The sequence below is a fragment of the Chiloscyllium plagiosum genome, chromosome 1 (assembly GCF_004010195.1).
Source record: "Chiloscyllium plagiosum isolate BGI_BamShark_2017 chromosome 1, ASM401019v2, whole genome shotgun sequence".
In the NCBI taxonomy this organism is placed as follows: domain Eukaryota; kingdom Metazoa; phylum Chordata; class Chondrichthyes; order Orectolobiformes; family Hemiscylliidae; genus Chiloscyllium; species Chiloscyllium plagiosum.
Window position 1 is genome coordinate 97595954 of NC_057710.1, and position 24423 is coordinate 97620376.

The 24423-nt window shown below is 39.5% G+C and overlaps 2 protein-coding genes across 7 annotated transcripts in view; one reads left to right on the top strand and one right to left on the bottom strand.

The window, feature by feature from the left end:
* The window catches only part of rfc1 (replication factor C (activator 1) 1), an 86922-nt gene extending 71022 nt beyond the window's left edge, over positions 1-15900 (top strand). For 3 of the 4 annotated variants that reach the window (XM_043692868.1, XM_043692878.1, XM_043692885.1), the window contains exons 17-25: positions 3195-3332; positions 3831-3926; positions 6200-6298; positions 7132-7286; positions 8430-8547; positions 11709-11854; positions 12579-12792; positions 12983-13177; positions 14730-15900. In XM_043692868.1, the coding sequence (XP_043548803.1) occupies positions 3195-3332; positions 3831-3926; positions 6200-6298; positions 7132-7286; positions 8430-8547; positions 11709-11854; positions 12579-12792; positions 12983-13177; positions 14730-14822 (1254 nt within the window). In that variant the 3' untranslated portion in view covers positions 14823-15900. Of the gene's footprint in view, positions 1-3194; positions 3333-3830; positions 3927-6199; positions 6299-7131; positions 7287-8429; positions 8548-11708; positions 11855-12578; positions 12793-12982; positions 13178-13779; positions 13843-14729 lie in introns of those variants that run through there. The other variant, XM_043692892.1, reaches the window with a different exon arrangement.
* Positions 15901-17081: 1181 nt separating this feature from the next.
* wdr19 (WD repeat domain 19) overlaps positions 17082-24423 on the bottom strand; it is a 169676-nt gene continuing 162334 nt past the window's right edge. For 2 of the 3 annotated variants that reach the window (XM_043692836.1, XM_043692850.1), the window contains exons 35-37: positions 20467-20543; positions 20059-20196; positions 17082-17167 (exon numbers count right to left, since the gene is read on the bottom strand). In XM_043692836.1, the coding sequence (XP_043548771.1) occupies positions 20085-20196; positions 20467-20543 (189 nt within the window). In that variant the 3' untranslated portion in view covers positions 17082-17167; positions 20059-20084. Of the gene's footprint in view, positions 17168-17783; positions 17946-20058; positions 20197-20466; positions 20544-24423 lie in introns of all 3 variants that reach the window. The other variant, XR_006312065.1, reaches the window with a different exon arrangement.

Below are 24423 nucleotides of genomic sequence, written 5' to 3' on the forward strand. Positions count from 1 at the left end.
TTTCCACTTTAACAAATTCCTTGGAGGCTGAGTACTTTTGGAGATTTTCTTCTTGAAGCCAAGTGCAAAGTAGCTGTTAATTTCTTTGCAATTTTTCTGTTCTCCTCAATAAATTCTCCTGTGTCTGCCTCTAATAGACCCATATCTATCCTTTTTCTTCTACATGCCAATAGACTGCTTTAGCAGACTCCTCTGTGATTTGCTAGCTTGCACTTGTGTTTTCCCTTGCTGTATTAGTTTCTTGGTCCTAAATTGCTCCCAGTCTTCAGATTTATCATTATTTCTGACATTCTTATAGTCCAGTTCCTTTGATCCAAGAATTTGCCTTTTCCTTTGGGAGTTTGTTCCATAGAGGAGTGTATATCTGTTGTAGACCTTGTCATATTTCTTTAATTGCTAACCATTGCCTGTTTATCATCATTTTTTTTCATGTATTTTCCAAATCCACCTTACCTAACCTGCTCCTCATAGTTTCCTTTGCTCAGATTTAAGATCCTAGTTTCAGAATATGCTATGTTGTGTTAATTCTTCCTATAAAATTCTATCATATTATGGTCAGTATTGCCAAAAGGTATCTTACAGTAAAGTTATTAATTTGTCCTTTCTCATTACACAATGCCATATCTGAAGTAGCCCCATCCCCAATTTACTTCGGAATGTACTTTTCCTGAAACCCATCTTGTACACACTTTAGGAATTCATCCTTCATATCTGATTTGGTTGACCCAGTCTATATACAAATTGAAGTCTACCATTATTACTGTATTACCCATGTTACACATCTCTAATTTCCTGATTTCTAATGTGTCCAAAATTAGTATTAGATTGAGTTCCGAAGAAGTCACTGGGCTCAATGGTAACGCTGATTTCTCTGCACAGATGCTGCTAGATCTGCTGAATTTCTCTAGCAATTTCTGTTTTTTGGTTCGCATCTTCAGCATCTGAGTTCTTTGTTGTGGTTCTGTTCACCGAGCTGGGAATTTGTGTTGCAGACTAGTTGGAGTTCATGGATGCGCATCGTTAGCTGTCTTCCTGTTTTGTCCTATGTCACGAAACGACACGACCAGCTATCCTTAGTAACCACACACGCAGATGACAAGCAACATGAGTTCGACTGGGATAACACTACTATTATAGGACAAGCCAAACAGAGAACGGCTAGGGAATTCCTAGAGGCATGGCACTCATCCACAGATTCAATCAATAAGCACAATATACCGGCCACTGCAACGGACAGCTGGAACTGACAACCGGAAGCAACAGATTCAAACCACTATAAATGCCGGAGGAAAGATCACAGAAGCGTTTCACAGGAGGCTCCCAAGCACTGAGGATGTCACCTAGACAGGGGACGAAACCTCTGCAACACAAATTCCCAGCTCGGCGAACAGAACCACAACAACGAGCACCCGAGCTACAAATCTTCTCACAAATTTTGATCTGAGTTTTTTGTTTTATTTTGGTACTAGTGTTTGTTTTCCCTTGCTGTTTATGTCCACCCAAACTGATTCTATATCTCGATCCTTTGATTGAAAATTCTCTGTGATTGGTGTTCTGATGTTGTTTCATGTTAAGAGTGCTACCTCTCCTTTTCCTTTTTTGGACTATGCCTCCTAAATGTAGAATATCCTTGGATATTTTTGTTCAGTATCTGGCTATATCGTCTTAACAGTAATTAAATCATGTCCATTTACCTTAATTTATGCAATCAAATTATCAGCCTTTGGTATAATGCCACATGCATTCAGGTGGAGTTCCTTAATACTGTCTTTTTAATGTATTCTCCACTTGCATCTGGTATGATGCTTTTATCTGTCTTCTATTTTTGACTGTTTCCAGTTTTGTTTCCCAGATTCCTTCAGTTCTGACAGCCAGAAAATTTCTACAGATTCTCTCTACAAACTAACAATTGCCTTTCTGCAGATATGAAGCAGCTATTCTGAAATAAAACCTAATTCTTCTCAAACTACTAGTGGCATTTGACTGTTATAATTTTTGTATGTCATTAAACACAACATTATAAGCGTTTCTTCAACTAATTTTAAGAGTACCTTGCTTGGCACTTAACTTCCAAGAAAGCCTGTAATTTCTGTTTAATTCACTGTTCCAAATGACTTTGACGTTTTTTTTTGAGAAATAGTTACCCTTGCAGAAACCCTAAAACAAAAACCATATTTGCTTCTACAGAGGAGCCTCTATTATCTGAACGAGATGGGCGGGCACTGTTTTATTTGCATAATTGATTATTCGGTTGATTGATTCAATAATTTACTTCTGGGGTTTGGAATTTTCTGTTAAGTCTGCGCCCCTTCAGGAGACTAGGCAGTAGCACCCCTGCCCATCCCCTGCACCCTGTCCAACACTGTACCCCCCCCGGCAAAAAACCCCGTGCACCCCACCTGCCCCGGCCCCCTCTCCTTGGCAGCCGGACTGGACACCAACAACAACTGTTGCTGCTGCCTTTTGGGGGGGGGGGGTGGGGGAGTCTCCAAATAGCGCGCGCGCACAACTTCTTACTGCAACTTTTTGACAGGTTCTACTTTTGGCCTCTACAGAACAATGTTGGAGACACTATCTGGGGGGGGGGGTGTTTAAAGTATACATCTGTGTAGAACTCCAGGGAAAGTGTGGGGAGAGAGAGAGGGCAGGAGGTCAGTCATTTGGAGAGGTGCCCAGGACTGTTCTTGGCAGCATTTCAGTAAGCCAAGTTCACTTTTAATCACTAAACAAAAGACACAATCAGTGTTGGAAACAGGTCTTAGAAACAGTACATCAATCGGAACCTCGAGATCTTCTTCAGATAATCTGATATTCGGATAATTTATATTCCTCTGCACTTTAAAATCCACATTCCAAATTATTGTTATGTATTATACACATTTATCACATTCACCTTGTATTTCTGTTCCTGATTTGTATTTAGCAATTGCTGGTAAACTTGCAGCCGTGACAAAAGCAAAAAAACCACGGATCCATCCAATGTGTTTCCACAATATATACTCCATCCAAAAGCCATGTATGCTCCTGATTTTAAAAAAAAACAGACTAATTAGGGAATAGAATATCTGGAAATTCCTTTCCTAGATACCTTTGTATGTTTGGACTGGGGATGAAGACTGCTTTGAGTTCAGTGGAGATGTAGACCTTGATTGATAACTGATTAGTTGTAATTTTGGATTTTTTTTCCTTTCTAGGAAATGATTTCTCTCATTAAACGGACCAAAGTTCCTATTCTCTGTATATGTAATGACCGAAATCATCCCAAGATCCGCTCACTGGCCAATTACTGCTTTGACCTCCGCTTTCAGCGGCCTCGAGTAGAACAAATCAAGGTGGGATTGGATTAGTTGTTTCTCTGTTTGTCAATTGATATGTATTCTGCCATTGCTTGGTTTCCAGGTAGTTTAAATTTTAATATATTGGTTGTTCTGCTTTGAAGGTAGCAATTATGATATCTTATTTAACCACCCAAATATTAATTATTTTGATCTATATATTGTGCTTGCAATCTCAACCCCGCCTTCATTCTTAACCATAGGATCTTTGCCGCCCCTCTTGTTGAGAAACTGGCAGAAGTGACCCTTCTCTCACTTCCACACGAGGGCATAAATAGTGATGAAAAGTGAGCTGGAAATTAGTTATCCATTGTATTCAGTGAACCTCATAGGCCTGGCTGCTTTAGTAGGGACAAGGCAGAATTGTATCACGGAATAGTTATTTTACATCATCCTATTACTATATCAAAAATAAAATTCACTGTCTGTATTGTTTCTGAAGAAAATCCTATGTATATGACCCTCTGATCACTTCTATAAGACACTCTCTTTCAGGGAGCAATGATGACTGTTGCTTTTAAAGAAGGCTTGAAGATTCCCCCTCCTGCTATGAATGAAATTATACTTGCAGCAAATCAGGACATCAGACAGGTTTGTGAACTGGAATCGGTATCAGAATGTTTGTATTTTGTGCAGTGCAAGTCTGTAAAATAATAGGTTGCAGAAACAGCCTTGTTGCCTCAATAATTTGTTTTAACTGGATCTATGCCATTGTTACTAACTAATGGCTGCAAGTCCTTCATAACATGACTGTTCCTACACTTAGTTTGCAGTATTGTTTAATTGCTTAAAACACAATACTTGTCATTTGTATATAACTCTCCAGAATCAACTGAAAATAGAAACAAACAAAATTCTGAAAGGTACAGTTCAAAAAAAGGCAATTCTTTTTCATTTAAAAAGAAGCTGGGGTTTGAGCCAAGGGCTGAGGATCTTTGAGCTTGTTTACGCAGTGTAAATTGAAATAGGAGGCTGTTTAGGCTCAAACCAATTTTACTATTTAGTTGTGTCATGACTTGTCTGTCCCTGAGCTCTACTTGTTAGTTTTGCGTTGTATTCCTTGACAGTTGTGTTGAGCATTCACAGACCTTTACAGTTTGTGAGAAGATTTGTAGCTCGGGTGCTCGTTGTTGTGGTTCTGTTCGCCGAGCTGGGAATTTGTGTTGCAGACGTTTTGTCCCTGTAGTGGTTTGAATCTGTCGCTTCCGCACATCGACCTGGACCCAATATACCGACCACTGCAACGGACAGCTGGAACTAACAATCGGAAGTGGCAGATTCAAACCACTACAAATGCCGGAGGAAAGATCACAGAAGCGCTTCACAGGAGGCTCCCAAGCACTGAGGATGTCACCTAGACAGAGGACAAAACGTCTGCAACACAAATTCCCAGCTCGGCGAACAGAACCACAACAATTCACAGACCTTTGGGAGGGCTAAGCCTAAATTTCTGCTATCCTTTGTAGAAAAAGTTTTTTTTTTTTTTTAATTTCACTTCTTCATGGCCTAGCTCCTAGCTTATGTCCACATGTGCTAAAGATATAATCGCTAGAGGAAAGAGCTTCTCTGTCAAACCTCTCAAAATTGTTATATAACGATCAGACTCCTCTGCTTAAGGGATTACAAATCAAGCTTATGCAACCTATCCTCGTAATTTAATTGTCCAAACCTTGTTTGCATTCTGGTGAATCTGTGCCAAACCAAGGCAATGCGATGTAATGTTTAAAGCTGATGCAGCATTCCAGATGGGGTCAGATCAGGGTTGTGTGCAACTGTATAAAAATGTTTCCCACCTTTGATGTTAACACCCTTGATAAATATTATTAGCCTTTTTGATTGCTTTCTGTACCACTGTGTCAACCTTTAGTGATGTGTGTATCTGGACATCAAATCTCTTTGCTCCTCTAACAGTGCAAGCTCCTTGTTTACTAATCATATTTATGAATTTCAATCAATTTACTTTCCTCATTTGCTTTCCAGCAGGTCTTATAATATTGAGTCTGTCTTGAGTGTGATCTGGGCACTAATGTCTTGGGCAATTCACATGTTTATTTTTCAACAAATGGGTATTCAAAGCATTCAAGACACTGACAACGCAGTCATTAGATTAAAATTTTGGACATTGAGGCTTACAAAGGCGTTTTATTTGATACTTGTTGGAAAGTATTCCATCTCTCTCCTCTGCATGAAGACTGAAAGAACGTTGGATGCTGTAAATGAAGGAAAAACAGAAGTTGCTGGAAAAACTCAACCAGACTAGCAGCATCTGTAAAGAGAAATCAAAGTTAACGTTTTGGGTCTGGTGACTCAGAACTGAGTTCTGAGGAAGGGTCACCTAATTTAAAATGTTAACTCTGATTTCTCTTCACAGATGCTGCCAAACCTGATGAGCTTTTCCAGCAACTACTGTTTTTGGTCTCCTCTCTGCATGTTGCATTTATTTTGGGGGAAGAAAAACAAATCAGATGTTACCATCCTGCTTCTCTCTCTGTGGGCTGCTATCTTCACTGTTTCTAAAGTTCTGATCTTTGTCAACAGGTGTCAGGTAGTCTTGTCACTCCCTCCGGCAGCTCTCATTGGAAGGTATTTGGGGGATATTAGCAAGTCTTGATCAAAGCCCATCTCCATCCCCTTCAGCTGTGGTCTGTTCCATGGTCCTGATGTGTGGCTAAACTGGTGGGGTAGAGGAAATAATTCTAAATTCATCAGACTGCACCTTCTAGTCTGAACTGAGACTCTTGAGCTATTTCAAGTGTCCTTAAGTTTATTTTAAGCTTTCCTCTGTCCAAAACTCAGCATGATTCCTGAATATTTAGATATCATTGACCTTGTCACTTGTGTCTTTGTTTCCCCACATTTTCTAGGTTCTGCATAATCTGAGTATGTGGTGTGCAGAAAACAAGACTTTGACTTATGATCAGGCAAAAGAAAATGGCAGCAAGACGAGAAAAGATACTAAACTGGTGAGGTCATCATTTTAGATGGTTTGTTCTCTATTGTTGCACAGATGATGGAAGGTATTGTATATGATCTTTAGAGTTTGGGCTTCCCAAATTGTGTGAATTTGTGTCCTAGTACTGATTAATATTTGATTTTCATTAGTATAATTTGTTAAGTCATATTTATGGGGTTTCTGCTCAGGAGTATTGATGTTAACACTGAGCAGCAAGTTACCTTTCTCTAATTGTCCGTGAACTGAATGGCTTGCTAGACCGTTAAGGGTCAGTGGCATTGCTGTGGGTCTGGAGTCAGAGAAAGCCAGATCAGATAAATTGTTAGCTTTCTGTCCTTCCAACACATCAGTGAATCAGATAGGATTGTTATGACAATTAGCAGTGGTTACCATTACTCAGACTGGTTTTCAATTCATTAATTAAATTTGAACTCCTCCAGCTGTCGTGATGAGGTTTTAAACCCATGTCCCCAGATCATTTAGTCTGGACTTCTGGATGACTGGTCCAGTCACGCGACTGCTAAGCTACTGTCTCCCAATTTAGTGCGTTCAGCTTTGGGATCAAGCACTGGTATTCCCAGGACAAACTGCAAAGGGGAATAGGATATAAGCTGAACAAAAGGTGTTTTGGAAAATCATGCTACACTTTTAGTCTTGCTTAGTACAATTGTGAAGTATATTGAGTCGTACTTGTGATGATCTTAAAATTTTGATCATGTTTTGAATCTTGAAAAACAAAATACCTTTTGGATATTCAATTAGATAAATATCCTATTTTACTGCCATATACTTAAAAAGTCCTTATGGATATTTCTTACAAAATAGTCAATTTCCTTATTTCAGGGTCCTTTTGATGTTGTGAGGAAAGTATTTGCTACTGGAGAGGAGGCGGCCCACATGAGTCTGATAGACAAGTCCGACCTTTTCTTTCATGATTACTCAATAGCACCGCTCTTTGTGCAAGAAAACTATTTGCAAGTGAAGCCCGCAGCTGCTGGGTAAGTAGCGGGATATTGACCTGCTCCCCCTTTGCTCAGTCAGTTTACATTTCACAGAATATCTTTAGGATTTATTTTTATTTTGAATGTTTTGTTTTTGTATTAAAATGATTAAGTACTGTACAGGCTGGAATGCTGTGTTCCCTCAACTCATGGCCATTGGTAGTGTGTTCAAAATTAATGAAGTACAAAAAGAAATCCTAGAGTATGAAAGATAGAAAATGGGAGGAAGAGTAGGGTCTTTGGCCATCCGAGCCTGCTCCACCATTTGATACAATCCTGGCTGATCACCTGACTCAGTGCCCTGTTCCCACTTTTGCCCCATACCTTTGAACCCTTTAATCCTCAGAGCTATATCTGATTCCTTGTTTGAAACCATACACTGTTTTCGCCTCAATTGTTTTCTGAATGAAGTTATTCTGGGTGTGATAATAGTTAGCTGAGATTATCTCTCAACTTGGAATATTGTGCTGGTTAAATTAACTACTGATGAAGGTTAAAAGCAGATGATCCAATAAAGCAATAGAATACTGTAAGGACCACAAAGGAAATCGTGTCAGAGGAACCTTTGTCTAAAGGCAATTCAGTTGTTAGGAATAGAAACTTTAAGGTGTTTCAATATGATTTTACTAAGTTTTTGAATCATTGACTTCATGTGACCATCATGGAAATATCTCAGCTAGATAGAGCTGTATAACATTTAAAAATCACTAATATATTTGGATAACATGCTGTGTTTTAATAGTGATGTTATCCTGCTCAGAATGTAGTGCAGGACTTGGAACTATAAAATTACAAGCTGGAGCTTTTCACTGCAGTGTGTACCTAAGAGAGTTTTGTCTTGGGGTGAATAACAGGAATTCACCATTTTTATTAAATTCACTACTTTCTTTTAATGGCTATCCATTTGCACAGAATCAACCATAAAACTACAGTACTGAATGTCAGTTTATAATAGTTTGGTGTCTAAACCCTTGCGGTAATTTAGATAGCTGTTGGGTTTCATTGTTTTAAATCTTTTACTGAATTCTTGATTTGGATGCTCCCTTCCCCAGCATTTTATTCACTTTTTGCCATTTTGTGGTGAATAGAAATAGTTTTGTTTGTTGCTGTTAGTAGTGTTGTTCTGTGCTTATGTTTTAGAACAAACATGAAGAAGCACCTCATGCTCTTGAGTAAGACAGCAGAAAGTATCTGTGATGGGGATCTTGTTGATAAAAGAATTCGTTCTCTGCAGTCGTGGAATCTCCTCCCTACTCAGGTCAGTGCTGGGAAGAGACTTGTGTTGAGTAATGCGTTTTCTCTTATTCCTGCCTGTTACACATCCCAAAATATGCCTTTTCTTGTTTGCATGAGTATCATTGGCTAGGCCACAATTTATTGTTCTTGAGGCGGTGGTAGTGAACTGTTTGAATCACGACAGTCCAAGTAAAGTTGGCACATCTACTCCGCTTTTTGGAAGAATTCCAGGATCCTGACCAAGTTCAGGAGAAGGAACCGCAGTATAGTTCCAAGTCAAGAAGATGTGAGGCTTGGAGGGGATCTTGCAGATGGTTCCATATATCACAAGCCCTAAGTAGTAAAGGTCATGGGGTTTGCAAAGTCCTGGTGGAGCCTTGATGAATTACAGTGCATCTTGTAGATGGTGCACACTGCTGCCTTTGTTTGTTTTTTATGTTTGAGGTACCAATTAGAGACTGTTTTGTCCTGGATGCTTTTGTGCAGTTTCAGAAACAAAAAAACAGAAGTTGCTGAGAAACTCAGCAGGTCTGGCAGCATCTGTGGAGAGAGGTCAAAGTTAACGTTTCAGAGTCCAGTTACCCTCCTTCAGGACTGAAGGCAGTTCTTTCAGTGACTCATGAACAAGGACACCTATATTCCTGTGAAGACTTGCACTTGCCAATTTGTTACCATGAGTAACTTCATACTTATTTCACATTATATTCCATCTGTCATGTTCTAGCCCATTCAATTATTTCAAGTCCTAATGACGCTGCCTTAACTCTTCACAATTTGCACTCCTACCCAGTTTTATATCAGCAGCAAATATTAAAATATAGCAATTGTTTCCCAGAGCCAAACCACTTCTGCATTTGTGAACAGTTGTGGACGCTATCCCTCCAGTAATAGTCTGTTGTCCTGAGAAGGATCTGTTTATTTCTAAACTCTTGCTTTCTCTGTGTTAAGCAATTCTGAATCCAAGCCAGAATATTGCCCAGTTCTATGCACTAACTTTGTTTCCTGACTTTGTGTGGGACCTGTATTAAAAAGTCTTCTGAAAATTCAGATGAACCACATCCACCAGTTTATCCGTGGTATGGACAATAGTCTCAAAACGCTTAGACGTGACTTCCTTTCCATAAATCCATGTTGACTCTATCAATTTTACATCCTTTATAATAGATGCTGAGGTCTTCTCCACTGCAGATGTCAAGCTAGCAGGTCTGTAGTTCTCCTTTCTCCCTCATCCTCTCTCCTTCAGCAATAGGGTTGGTTACATCTGATACTTCCCAGCCGCCATGAGTTTTCCCAGAATCTTTAGAATTTTGTAGCCTATCAATCCATTCACTAACTTTTTAACCAACTCCTTGATCAGTCTGGAATTCCTTCCCTAACAGCAGTGTGGGTCTTCCAACAGCATATGGACTGCAGCGATTTAGGAAGACCGCTCACTGCCACGTTCACAAGTGCAATCAGCCAGCAATGTCCATGTCCCATGAGTGAATGAATGGAAGTAAAGCTTATCTGCTCTGGGGGATTTATCCGTCTTCTATCTGTTAACTTTTCAAATCCTATCCCTTTACTGGTAGTATTTTCTTTTGATTCCTCTGTTTAACATATCCGTTGGTCACCTAATATTTCTGTGAGACCTTCTATACTTTCAACGAAATAACTACCTGATTTTTCTGTTTTCCAATATAAATTCTCCTGTCTCTGTAAAGGGCCCATGTTTGTCCTAGCTAATCTTCTATGTACCTTGCTAGTTTGCATTCATGTTCTTAGCTGACCTTGTCTGTTTTCTGTTCTACTCTTATTTTTGACCATTAAAGTCTGCATTTTTGATCTTACTCTTCCTCTCCTGCCTCCTTGCAACATGTTGTGTCAACTGAACCATTGATTCTGATGTTGATCCTGGCTGTATGTTGCTATGTGTACTCCTTCAGTTTGAGTAGCATGCATCAACAACTACTGTTACTTTTGACTTAATTTCCATTTTTATGATGTGCATCAACAAGCATATTTTAATTCCTGCCTTTTGATGGTCTACATCAACAGCAGTCACATTTTTTCTATCATCTCATTCTGTTTATTTTTTACTTTCTCTTTTTGACATTGACAATAGTCAGTACTGTCAAACATACCACCTTACTCACCTACATCTTTCATGGTTTATCCTCAGCAGACTGCTAATGTTTTGTACCAGTTGTTGGAAACCAGTTTTTGTTTGTGAAGCCTGAATGGGCAGACTTAGAAATGACAAATTACTCAGTTGGTCCATCTGTCTGTCTGCCTTAGCATACAGATATACTTAACTCTTAGCCCAGAGCCACAGGTGCACAACCTGATGAAAGGTTGTGATGTTCATGCAAAAGGAACAGCTTTAGTAGTGCTGGAGTTCAAGAGCTGGCCCCTGTTATGTGTAATGTGTTACAACAGGAATCTATCTTCTCCTATCCATCAAATTGTGGCTTGTGGCAATAGCATATTAATATTCTCCATTTTTACCACCCTTTCAATGAGTGGGAAAGGTTGATTTAAGAGTTGCACCTTTTTTGTAATGAACTGTGATAAAGTGCCATCAGTCAGGTATCTCACTGTTCTGCAACTTGCCCTGTTGGGTTTTCTGTGCTCAACATGAAGATATCACCATTCATACCAATCACTTTAAATGACCTGCTAGCCGAGCAGAAATTCTGATTCTGCAAACGCATGAAATAAATTAAAGCGGAATGCTGACTGCATGTAACCTGGCCAGGTAACCAATGGATCAAACCCTTTTGAAGGATAATTTCTACATTTGATCATGAAGTATTAAACAATTGTAGAATATACGTTCAAGATGAACTCAATACATTTTTGACTGAAACTTTGAAGTAGTTTGAAGCTTTCCTCATCTGAGATTTGTATTTGTCAGAAACATTAGCTTCAGTCTGTTACTTCTCAGTTGGAATGAAGCAATATGTGACTGAAGAAATTTAACCTTCCTTGCTCGAGTTGTACTTCCTGTTGTAAGGCCAGAAAATAGCATTGAAAAGTCTAACAGTAACAGTATTCCAAACTCCTGGTTATGACAAGTTGAAGTAGTGGAGTCCAGAATTGGAAGGATGCTGCATGTGAATTTAGGAAAGTGGTGAAAATGTCATCAATGTTTAAATGAAATGCTGCAGCCAACTGAAATCTTACTATCTTGTTACTTTTCAGGCCATTTATGCCAGTGTGATCCCTGGTGAGTTGATGAGGGGATACATGTCACAGTTTCCAAGTTTCCCAAGCTGGTTGGGAAAATTTTCATCCACTAATAAACATGATCGTATTGTGCAAGAACTTACCAGGCACATGTGCCTAAGGTAGGGAGATGAGTTTTCAACAGAGCTGCCTATTTATACACAATATATGGCGTGCTGTATTTAAAAATAGGGATCTCCTTGTAAGAATTTCTGAGAAGCTTATTGGAGGGAATGATATTAAGCCATATAGGTCTGCATTCAATTCCCAAAAGTTAGCTGGACATCTGAGGTTGCAGTGGCGGCATTGTAACAGGTCCTGGTACCTCTATATGGAAGACGGAGGGGGATGTGGGGACAGGAATCCAACAGGATTATTTCTCCTAAGAACTTTGTCACCCCTACTAGAAAATGGATGTGTGGGGGTGGCTGGTCATAATTAATTGCTTAATGATCTTTTGGTGGGGAGAGCTCGTCAGAGCTCAAGGTTTAGGTTCAAACACTAATAATGGGAACTTGGGATATGTACCAACCAAACACCAGTTTACCCAATGTTTAGTTAGTACTTTGAGTGGGAAGTAGAAAATTTAAGGTGGACAAATGTTCAACTTTATTTAGCAGCCTGACAGACTGAAGTGTTGGTCAGTTCATTGTGTGATGGCTTTTGTCTGATGTACAACCTGTTGAATAATATGCAATCTCTATTTATAGATAATACCATGATCAAACAAATAAAATGCCTACTGATAAATGTACTAAATTTAGATAAAGATGATCTTTAATTTGTGCTGTCTTTGTTGAGCTTTCTCCGATCTCTCATTAATACTTCCTTTAAAATTTATGTAAGGACGCATGCCAGTAAACGAGCTGTAAACTTGGATTATCTTCCTTACCTGCGGGATACTTTGGTGCAGCCTCTAACACTTCAGGGATCAAATGGTGCTCAAGAGGCAGTTGCAACAATGAATGCATATTATCTGATGAAAGAGGATGTAGATAGTATCATGGAGATTAGCAGCTGGGCTGGTCGACCTGATCCTTTCTCAAAACTAGATCCTAAGGTAACTCCAATCACATTTTGGATAGACTGTGTTTCTCGTGGAACTGAACTCTATACTTATTCTAAGTCTAAGCAAGAGTCATGTGACAAACCTATTAAATTGCTCAACTGTGATAGATCACAGTACACTGTATTCTTATCTAGATTATTGACAGCATTTTGAACTTCTACCCTGTGCTTCCACCCGTCAGGTGAAAGCTGCATTTACACGGACCTATAACAGAGAGACACATTTGACTCCCTATGCACTACAAGCTGTAAAGAAATTGAAACGTGGAAGTACAGCTGGATCATCACTGGACACTGAACCTAATGATGACTTGCAGACAGAGGATGTACAGTCAGAAGAGACTGAGGATAATTTGGAATTAGATGGAATGATTAAGGTATGACATCTAATTTTATTTAATGTTTAGTTTAAACCATTCAGGACATTTTGTTGCATAAAATGATTTGAGCTAAAATATCAGTGGAAGAATTTTACCTGGGATGATTTGATGTTTGACATTTGACGAATGAAACGAATAGGGTAATGTGTGGACAAGTCTAAACGAAAGGAAAGACTTTGGCTGTTGACCCAGCTCCAGAAATTTTGTGTTGAAACTGAGTATATTTCCAAGAATAATAGATGATTGGGCCATAATTTATAGATTAGACTAGACTTGTGCATTGAGGATTGTACCTAGTTGAAAATGAAGGCACAATTGATTTAAATAAATGTGAATAATTGGGCACTGAGTCCATTAAAAATGATTGTTTTGTGTGAAGATTTGTCCCAGTAAGACTGGCAATGTGCAGCCAAACTCATTTAAAAGTACAGAGGAATCTCGATTATCTGAACGAGATGGGCAGGTTAATTGATCAAATGCCTTTTCTCTGGGGCTCGGAGTTTTTAAAGTCTGCTCCCTGTTCAGGAGACGAGGTAGCAGCACATTGTGTGCAGCCTACCCCCCACCCCTTACCCTTCACTATCCTGTCCCTTCTCCAGGGCAGCCGGACTGGACACCAACAACAAGACTGCTGCTTTGTGGGGTAAGTCTCCAAATAGCATGCGCACACATCCAGGCAGCCATACACACAACTTTTTGACAGGTTCCTTCTTTACCCTGTACAGGATAAAGTTGGAGAGATTATCTGGGGAAGGGGGATTTCTACAATTCCAATAACACTTGAGGTTTGACACCACCACAAAGCCTGCTTGATTGACATATATCCAAAAGCATCTATTCTCTCCACGTTACTGACACAATAGCAGCAGTGTGAATAATCTACAAGATACACTGCACTTTTTGACAGGTTCCTTCTTTACCCTGTACAGGATAAAGTTGGAGAGATTATCTGGGGAAGGGGGATTTCTACAATTCCAATAACACTTGAGGTTTGACACCATCCAGGACAAAGCCTGCTTGATTGACATATATCCAAAAGCATCTATTCTCTCCACGTTACTGACACATAATAGCAGCAGTGTGAATAATCTACAAGATACACTGCAGAAAATTTAGAACCATTCCATCTAGAAGGACAAGATATATGGGAACAACCCCCCCCCCCCCCAAGTCACGGACTTGGAAATATGTTGCCATTCCTTCAGTGTCACTGGGGCAAAACCCTGGAATTCCCTTGAAGGGCATTGTGGGTCAACTCATGTGGACTCTAGCGGTTTAAGAAGGCAACTGACAACCACTATCTCAAAGGCAATAAATGCTGGCCATCCAGTGATGCTAACGTCCGATGAATGAATTAAAAGGGTTTGAGACTTTGTGAAACATCTGTGGGAACAGTGTTGACTGGAGCCAGGTTGAATAGTGAAGGTAGTGTTTTCCTTTTAAATATTACGCAGAATTTCCCAAAGAACTATTTCCTGATTTGTTAACAGTTTTTATCTAATGTGATGTTTTCATGGTTAAGATTGCTCACAATTGTTTTTCTTTTTAGCCAAAGAAACCAAAAGCAAAGAACAAAATTGAAGAACAATTACCACAGCAGAAAGGAAGAAAAGATAAAGGGAAACGAAAAGCAACCAAATGATATTGTCCAGAAACCAGCTGATTTTTATCTGATTGTAGCTCTGCTGATAAGAAACAATTGCAGAGACCAATCTCAATGTTTGCTGCTTAATATGACAGTTCAAGGAAAAGTGTAATTTCTTTCAGCTTCTAAAAACTTATATTTACTGTCTTTACTCACTGCAGTAGAGATGTGAGAATTATTCATTGTATATATGCAATGCAAAAAAACTACCCTTTAGGTATTTTTTGAAACTGTACATTAACAAAATTTGGCATAAATTCCTTTTTTAAATAAAGAATTTTTTGCAGTCTCATCAGCAACAGGAAGGTGATTCCGGTGTTACTTTCCTGTGCAGACATAACTGCTGAGAAAAGATTTGTGGATTAGCTGGTCTATTCCCTGCACTGGGCTCTGAAGCTTTGACATCTGTGAAACATTGGTTCCTGTTCTTACTATGGCCTTGTTTGCAACTAGTTTACCCCTCTGTCCATAGCAATACCAATACCAATGTGGTAAAGTTATCTTGCGAGCCTATAATCCATCATCCCTTCTCTCTCTTTTGCCCCCTCAAAATGAAAGAAAAATTCAGACTCCTAGTTCTGCACTTTATTTTTATGAGATGAGTACAGAGGACTGTGTTATGCTGACAAAAACTGAAGATGTCAGATTATTCCCATGAGAGTAAAGCCATTAACTCAAGAATATATTGCAATTTTGGTGTTTTTAAAAAAAAATCTCATTCACAAAAGACTTTCTGCTTGTAGGATGACAAGGGAGATGTATGCAAGGTTGCTCAGTTGTCACATCCTGGAATGAACAAGGAAGTATCATTGCCTAAGTCATGTGGCTGCATGCCATATTTTGAAAAGTTTAGTTATAATTAATATTCCAGCAATTTTTATGTCCAGACTTGGTACCTGATCTGTTGAATACCCCAGCTTTCAGTCAGTCACTGATTGCTTGGTTTGTCCCTAGTGAGGTGTAATATAATGCTTGTTGATTCCATGGAATATTTTTGTTGCTCCTTCCAATGCAAATCAAAGCAAGTTGCTGTGTGGAAATGATTTTTTTGTTACATTAAATGCTCTGAAAGCTTGTGGTGTCACCAGAGATTATTGAAGTTTAAAAAGTCTGTTTTGATTGTTGTAGTTACTATATTTTCTTCCATTACCTAGATGCAGATGCACGCTTCTTTTATATAACGTTCACCAGAGATGCAAGGTGTCAAGTTGTTTCGTACATTAGCCATGACAGCAACCTGTTGTATTACTTTCAAGCCAAAGTATTTGGCTTCTTACTGTACGAGCAGAAAGGGTTGCTGGTACTTAGTATTTCATTTACTTAGGTTAAAAGTAAGGCTTGCATTGAATTAATACATTGAATTCAATTGAAGCATTTCAAAATATCTGATGGATCATAGAAATATGCATGTGCTTAATGAGCAAGAAAGCTTCCTTCTGTAGGAATTTCATCATGCACAGGACGAGGTACATACAACGGTTTTTAGATCAATGCTGTATTTGAGAAATGTCACCTCTCCCTGTGCATTATTGAATCCTCTGTCTTTGTGTAGGACTCATAAATGTTCACCTGGAGTGCTAACAGCCAAGTCTAAAAGCTTATTGTTTTAAAATGGAAGTTTTGTTACTAATACCATACATTGAGACTTCAGGGCATGTATTTTTGTCTTGGGCAATGAGGGAACTCATTCCTGTGAAAGGTGGCCCAATGGTTAGTTTAATTTACCAGAAATAAAACTATGGCCAACAACAATTATAACTACTGGTGAAAGGTTTTTAAGCTAATTTGGTATGTTAAAACAATGTATTTTAGAAAGTGTACATACGGAGCATTGAAATCACAACTTTGGAGTATCCCATAAGTCCTTTAAGATTTCAAATATTAATAATAAATCCAAAAAACCTGCAAAGGCAATCAAGGCATGATGTAAAACAAAAATAAAGAAAACTGAAGATAGTGAGGGTTTTTGTATCCCTGAGCCAGGAGACCTGTACTAGACGTGTGTAATGTCATTCTGAACAGGTTGATTTTTAAAAAACAACAGCGTGGAGTTCATAAAGCCATTCAGAGCACTGTTTGTGAATGTTGGAGAGACCATAGACAGGGAGATTGTGAAAGCTAACTTAGTAAAGCAGGTAATTGAGCATTACAATCAGCATAGAATATTTTTTATAAAAGTGAATGTATTAAGAGTTCACAATGAACTTTAATTCATCATAAAGATAAATACTTTTCTTGATGAAATCCATTTACAATTTGACCATAAAAATGCTTAAAAAGGAAATGTTTCAAATGCATTGAAGAACTCCTGGTGCTTTCAACAATGGTTTATGATGCTGGATCTGTAAAATAAATGACATTGTTAAATAAAAACAGAATGCCCAAGTGGTGCAGCAGGTCTGGCAGCACCACTGGAGAGAGAAACAATTAACACTGAGTCCAATGACTGACTCCACAGATACAATGAGATGGAGGTGCCAGTGTTGGACTGGGGTAGACAAAGTTAAAAATCACATGACAAAGGGTTATAGTCCAACAGATTTATTTCAAAGCACAATTTTTCAGAGTGCTGCCAGACTTGCTGAGTTTCTCTAGCATTGACAATATTAAAGGTGTACTTGGATTCTAAATTAGCGGAAAGGATCACTAGTCCTCATCAAATCTTGCTACAGTTCATTCGTAGTATGAAAACTGAAAATAATCAAATAGGTTGTACACATTTATAATTTTATAATTTATTGAAAATAGGACATTTTCAACTAATACTGAGCTGAAAATGTGTTACTGGAAAAGTGCAGCAGGTCAGGCAGCATCCAAGGAGCAGGAGAATCAATGTTTCGGACATGAGCCCTTCTTCAGGAAGGTAATTGAGCATTACAATCAGCATAGAATATTTTTTATAAAAGTGAATGTATTAAGAGTTCACAATGAACTTTAATTCATCATAAAGATAAATACTTTTCTTGATGAAATCCATTTACAATTTCTTCAGGAAGGGCTCATGCCTGATATATCGATTCTCCTGCTCCTTCGAGCAGGAGAATTTTCAGCTCTGATCTCCAGCATCTGCAGTCCTCACTTTCTCCCATTTTCAACTAATACTCTGATCTGATCTTCACACTAAAAGAGGAAATAGTGACATGTACTTTCAAGGTTTAGTATTAAACAATGCTTTTCTTTTTTTCCAGTTCAAAATAAATTAATGAGTATAGGCTTAAATCTGATGGCCACTATTTAATTATTCTTGTATTACTAATTGTTGTTTTTTCTGGTCAGAAGCTAGGTGTTTTATCTAGTGACATTTCAGAATGGGCTATAGAACAGAATGATTTTGACGTTTAGAATGTGGTGTGAGCTAGTCAGCTGAAGGTGCCTGAAAACCACCAAGTGGATATAGAAACAAAACTGTAGTAAGTCATGTCTAGGTTCTTCCCAGAAAGAGTTGGAAACTGATCATCTCTGAAATTCTGTAGTATACATCTTGTTTTGATTTCATGAAAAATAATTTCCTGCTTGTCAGCTGTTTCATAGATGGCTTTGTAACTTAGTATTAGTTGTAATATAGTAAAGATTAATTGTAAACTAGGTACTGGAGAAATTTGAATAAATCACTATTTGAATCTAACTTCAAACAAGTTATTGCTTTGAGTTAAAGTTGGGTTATGCGAGGGGCTTATGGAAAATGGAACATCAGGTTAAGTTGCTGTTAATGTAAAGCAAAGAAAACTTTATTTGGAAGGTAAAATTTCTTAGGATAAGGAAAGGCAAACAATCATACCTAATTTCTAGCCTTTTCGGTGTAATACTATAGGTGACAGCATCTTTCTGAAGTTGAGACTGAGTAGTTGAGCCATAGATGCATCACTCCCCTTCCAGTGAAAATATGCAGACATGTAAATAGTGTTGAGAAGGGTCAGACAATCCATGCAGGAATATGACAGTGGCAATAATGGAAACATGTTTCAAAGTGGTAGAATGAGGCACTCTTCTCTGAACACTGTACATTTTCTTGTTTCCTTCTCAATATATAGAGAAATCAGCTGTAAAAGTGGAAGCTGTTATCCAAAATTTGTGATCATCATAAACGTTTAGATTATCATTTCTTTCTTTACTCCATTACTAAAGTTTAGATTTGAAAGGCTAACTTCAAAGTGATGAGAAGGGATCTAAGCCAGGGTTGAGTGGAACAAAAGACTGATGATACACATTAAGAACCAGCTACGTGGAAATGAGACTGGCATACAATACCTATGGGTCATATTAAAAACAAAGCAGTTGTGCAGTTAAAGGCTGGAATACTTAAGGAGTGATCTGACAAAACTCTATTAGAAGTGATGGATAGGAAATAGCAGTAGGCTGTTGCGCCTTCTCTGACATTTAAACACTGGCTGATCATCCACAATATCTCAAGTATCCAAATTATTTCAGAACATGCTTAGTAATGGAGCCTCTGCAGTCTTTGACAACAGCATTTTGAATAAGCACCCATTGTGTCTAAATGTTGGGTTATAGTAATGCATAATAAAGGACATCAACACTTCCAAAACTCACCACCTAAGAAATGTTGTCGGTGTGCAAAAAAAGGCTTATCTTACTGACATTGATTTAATTGTCTTTAAGACAAAATCCATGGTTATTTTTCATACTAAAGGATGGCATGCTGCGATTCATGCTGCGACTACTGTTTCTTTTTGCTATGTACAAATGACTTAGAGTTATGGAAAACAGGGTGATATGAACTGTCTCCAATAGGTCTAGGTATCTTAGAAAAATGCTTTTACTGTGACCACTTCCACCTGCAACTTTTCCTTCAAGCTGCTTACCATCCAGACTTGAAATTGTACTCCCATTCCTTCAGTGTCACTGGGTCAAAATCCTGGAACTAGTATTGTGGGTCTATCTATATAAAATGGACCGCAGTGGTTCAAGGAGGCAACTACCACTACCTTCAAGGACAACCAGGGATTGGCAACGCATGCGACTTCCACATCTCATGGGTGAATTCTTTTTAACAAGTCCAGTCCTTTACTTTATATGACAAAGTCAAAAAAAAGAAAGCAGAAACCAATAATCTTAGAAGGGAGTTGGGCACTTGAAGGAAACATAAACCTATGGGTTATGGCAGACTAGATTGCTTGGTAGAACCGAATGGTCTCAGTGGATAGTGTTAATTGTACTAGCACTGATGAAATACAATCAATCAATCAATCAATCAATCTCTTCACCCACATACCTTGTACTTTGCATGTCCAACATTTCTCATGATTCTGCCTCATCATGTAGTAGATATGGTGCTGGCTCAACAAGTGATAGCTGCTCCACACACAGCTTTTCTGAACACATAGGGCAAGCTTTCTCAGTAGCTAGTAGGCTAGTAAAGAAAACAAGTCCACAATTGATTATAATAAATACACTTTTCTGTGGTAAAGTTAGAAACACTAAAAATGAAGGCATACATCTGTAAATAAATTTAGCACAGTAGGAATACAGATTTAAACCTGGTTCCCTTGAAATCCAAATGTTAAGATGCTCCCTTTACACCAACACACAAGTTAGGTCACAACCCCCACCCTTAGTAAGTACTACACCACTTGAGACTTTACACATTAGAGGAGATTATTTTGTGTTGCTTTCTACTCACACTTTGAACTCAGAGTATAAACCAGGAAAATCGCAATGGGGGCAAACTGTCCAATCATCCTTCACCATGTGGCGGCCCTGGTGAAACAAATTCCAATCTGCACTTTGTTTGCATTGAATACACATAGACTCACTTTAAATTTCAGGTTATTATTAATATCTAATGCTAACTCTCCAAAAAGAAATATTCAAGCTTCATAGAAAAGTACCCAATTACTAATTTATTTTAAAATGTTTTTAGGGTCACCGAGAAGGCTGCAAATTCTCCTATAGCTTTGAACCCTTTGTACATTTTGAATTTATAGACTGAGGTACCAAATGGCAGTTCTATGTAGGAACCTAGCCAACTTGAGATGTCTATAATTCTCCAGCTTAATTTTTAAAAAAGGCATATTCCAGGGTACATATTACAAGAAACAAAAATTGAGGCGCTTCAGAATGAAGTGAAAATTACCATTAACTGGTGCACTTTAATTACATATTGGCTTGGATTTTAATCATCCAATTTAATCCTCATGTGCATGAGTTTGCAAACATAAAAGTACTCTTCATATTTCAGGTCTCCAGCATTTTATGTTTTTAATTTCAGTTTGCAAATAGTGAGCTAAACCTTACTGATTTATCCATCCTTAGCTGTGGATTGAAACAAAAATAAAGTTTAAAAACTCAGCAGTTGTTATAGGAGACAACAAGGAGCTTCTGGGAGACTGGAGAGCAGAGTGGAGAAAAAAAATAGAGAAATGAGCAATCAGTGAAGATGCTGCTTTGTGTGAGTCATTCAGAATAGTGTCAGTAGATGTGGGAGCAGGTTAACTGGAAATGTCTGCACAGAAGTTAAGATAAAGGAAAATGATAAATGATTTATTTTAAGAGATACCTAATGATTAAACAGGAATTTATAGAATAAATAACAGTAGTTTGAATAAGTTGTTTTTAAAAAAACTATCTAGGAGTAGTCAAATGTGCCTTGCTCTAGAATTGCTTTCTAATCAACATTGACAAGTTCAAAGATAAATGATTAGCACAATAGAGAGTGATAACTCAAGTTCAGAACACAAAGACATACAAAAGCTTTGAATAGAAACAAAAAATGATAAAGGCACTTCTAGGAGTTGTGTACAGGGCCCTTAACTAACTATATGATAGGATAGAATAAAATGTAAGAAATAATTGGAGATTGTCAGAAAGGTAAAGTCACCATGGTCCGAGAAGACCAGAGGACTGCACTCTCCTTAGAGGGAGGTGACTGGTGGTGGTTTAACCTGAGTGAGGCTAAGAAGGTGGGAGTTTCATGGTGGCCTCAGCTGGTAGATTATTGATGTCACTCTGCCTCATAAACTAGCAGCCCACCCATCAGAATGGTACAGAGCAATGAGGAGAGAAGGTGAGGTGAAGCGAGGGCTGCCAGGAAGGGTAAGTTTTCCCGCTTAAAAAGGGACTTACCTCAGGAGTCGGGCCTCCATTTTGACAGAGCGGCGAGGAGAGAAGATGGAGTGACGTGAGGGCTGCCGGGAGGGGGAGGGCTTAATTTGTATTTGGGCAGAGGCTAAGCCCAAGATACTACACATGTAGTATCTCCCTCCTGCCCCCCTCCTTGAACCGGAAGAAAAAGATTCTGGAGGGTAAGGCTTTTATTTTTTTCTTATCATTCTTTTTCATATATTTAAGTGCATTGTTTGATTTTAGTTAGTTCATATAAAGCTAAGCTTACAATGGCAGGGGACCTCAGACCCGTGGCATGTGCCTCTTGCTTGATGTGGGAGCTTATGAATGTGACGTTCCTGACTCTTACACATGCAAGTAGTATGTCCAGCTGCAGTTCTTGTTTGACCGCATGACGGCTCTGGAGCTGTAGATGGACTCACTGTGGAGCCTCTGCGTTGCTGAGGAGGTCGTGGATAGCACGTTTAGTGAACTGGTCACACCGCAGGTTAGAATTGCTGAGGGAGACAGTGAATAGGTGACCAAAAAACAGAAAAAGAGTAGGAAAGCAGTGCAGATGTCCACTGTGGGGAGTAGATTGCAGTTCTGTGACCGAAAACGGGACTCCCAGATGGTATGTTGACTCCCAGGTGCTCAGGTCAGGGATGTCACCGATCGGCTGCAGAGCATTCTAAAAGGGGAGCCCTTCTTGAAGAAGGGCTCATGCCCAAAACATCGATTCTCCTGCTCCTTGGAAGCTGCCTGACCTGCTGCGCTTTTCCAGCAACACATTTTCAGCCCTGATCTCCAGCATCTGCAGTCCTCACTTACTCCTCCTAAAAGGGGACGGTGAACAGCCAGTTGTCTTGGTGCAGATAGGCACCAACGATATAAGCAGAAAACGAGAGGAGGTCCTGAAAGAAGAATTCAGGGAGCTAGGAGAGAAGTTAAAAAAGGAGGACCTCAAAGGTAGTGATCTCAGGATTACTACCAGTGCCACGTGCAGAGCCGTCATGTGGTCAAACAAGAGCTGCAGCTGGACATACTTCTTGCATGTGTAAGCGTAGAAATGAAAAAATAGGCAGGATGAACACATGGCTTGAGAGATGGTGTAGGAGGGAGGTGTTTAGACTTGTTGAACATTGGGATCGGTTCAGGGGAAGGTGGGACTATTACAAAATGGACAGTCTACATCTGAGGGGAGAACCACAACAACGCGACGGTCGGAGGAGGAGCGTCTTATCTTCCGACTGGGAACCCTCCAACCACAGGGGATGAACTTGGACTTCACCAGTTTCTTCATCCCCCCTCCCCCCACCTTGTCTCAGCCGAATCCCTCCAGCCCGGCACCGCCTTCCTGACCTGCAGTCTTCTTCTTGACCTCTCCGCCTCCATCCTACTCCGACCTATCACCCTCACCTTGACCTCTTTCCACCTATCACATTTCCAACGCCCCTCCTCCAAGTCCCTCCTCCCTACCTTTTATCTTCTCCTGCTGAACACTCTCTGCTCATTCCTGAAGAAGGGCCTGTGCCCGAAACGTCAAATCTCCTGTTCCCTGGATGCTGCCTGACCTGCTGTGCTGTTCCAGCAATAAAGTTTCAACAGTCTACATCTGAACCAGACTGGAACCAATGTCCTTGGGGGAGTTTCTGCTACTGCTGTTGGGGAGGTTTTAAACTAAGGTGCCAGGGGACTGGGAACCAGAAGAGAAAGCAAGTAGGCAGCGAGGTGAAGACTAGAGACTGTGAGAATCATGAAGATACCATTAATAAAGGAAAGAGTAGGCAGAGAGTGGATAAGCGCAAAAGAACTGGTGACCAGAAATGCATCTACTTTAATGCAAGGAGTATAGCATGTAAGGCAGATGAACTTAGGGTTTGGATTGGTGCCTGGGAGTATGACGTTATTGCAATCTCAAAGACTTGGTTGAAGGAATGATTGGCAACTAAATGTTCCAGGATATAGATGCTTCAGACATGACAGGGAGGGGGGGGTGGGGTGGGGGGTGAACTTGCATGGAGGACACTATGGAGGTCATGGGTAGTGAGGCATTATGGGTGCAGCTGAGAAATAAGAAGGGTGCACTTACATTGTTGGGGCTGTATTACAGGCCTCCCAACAGTGAGCGTGAGGTAGAAGAACAAATAAGTAAACAGATTATGTAAAGGCAATAGGGTAGTCGTGATGGGAGATTTTAATTTTCCCAACATTGACTGGGATACATGTTATGTCAGAGGTCTGGATGGGGCAGAATTTGTAAGAAGTGTCCAGGAGAGTTTTTCAGAGCAGTATGTCAATAGTCCGACGAGGGAAGGGGCTATATTGGACAAGACACTAGGGAACGAGCCAGGTAGGAATTGCGGTGGGGAATTTCTTTGGGAACCGTGACCATAGAACATAGAACAATACAGCACAGAACAGGCCCTTCGGCCCACGATGTTGTGCCGAACATTTGTCCTAGCTTAAGCACCCATCCATGTACCTATCCAATTGCCGCTTAAAGGTCACCAAAGATTCTGACTCTACCACTCCC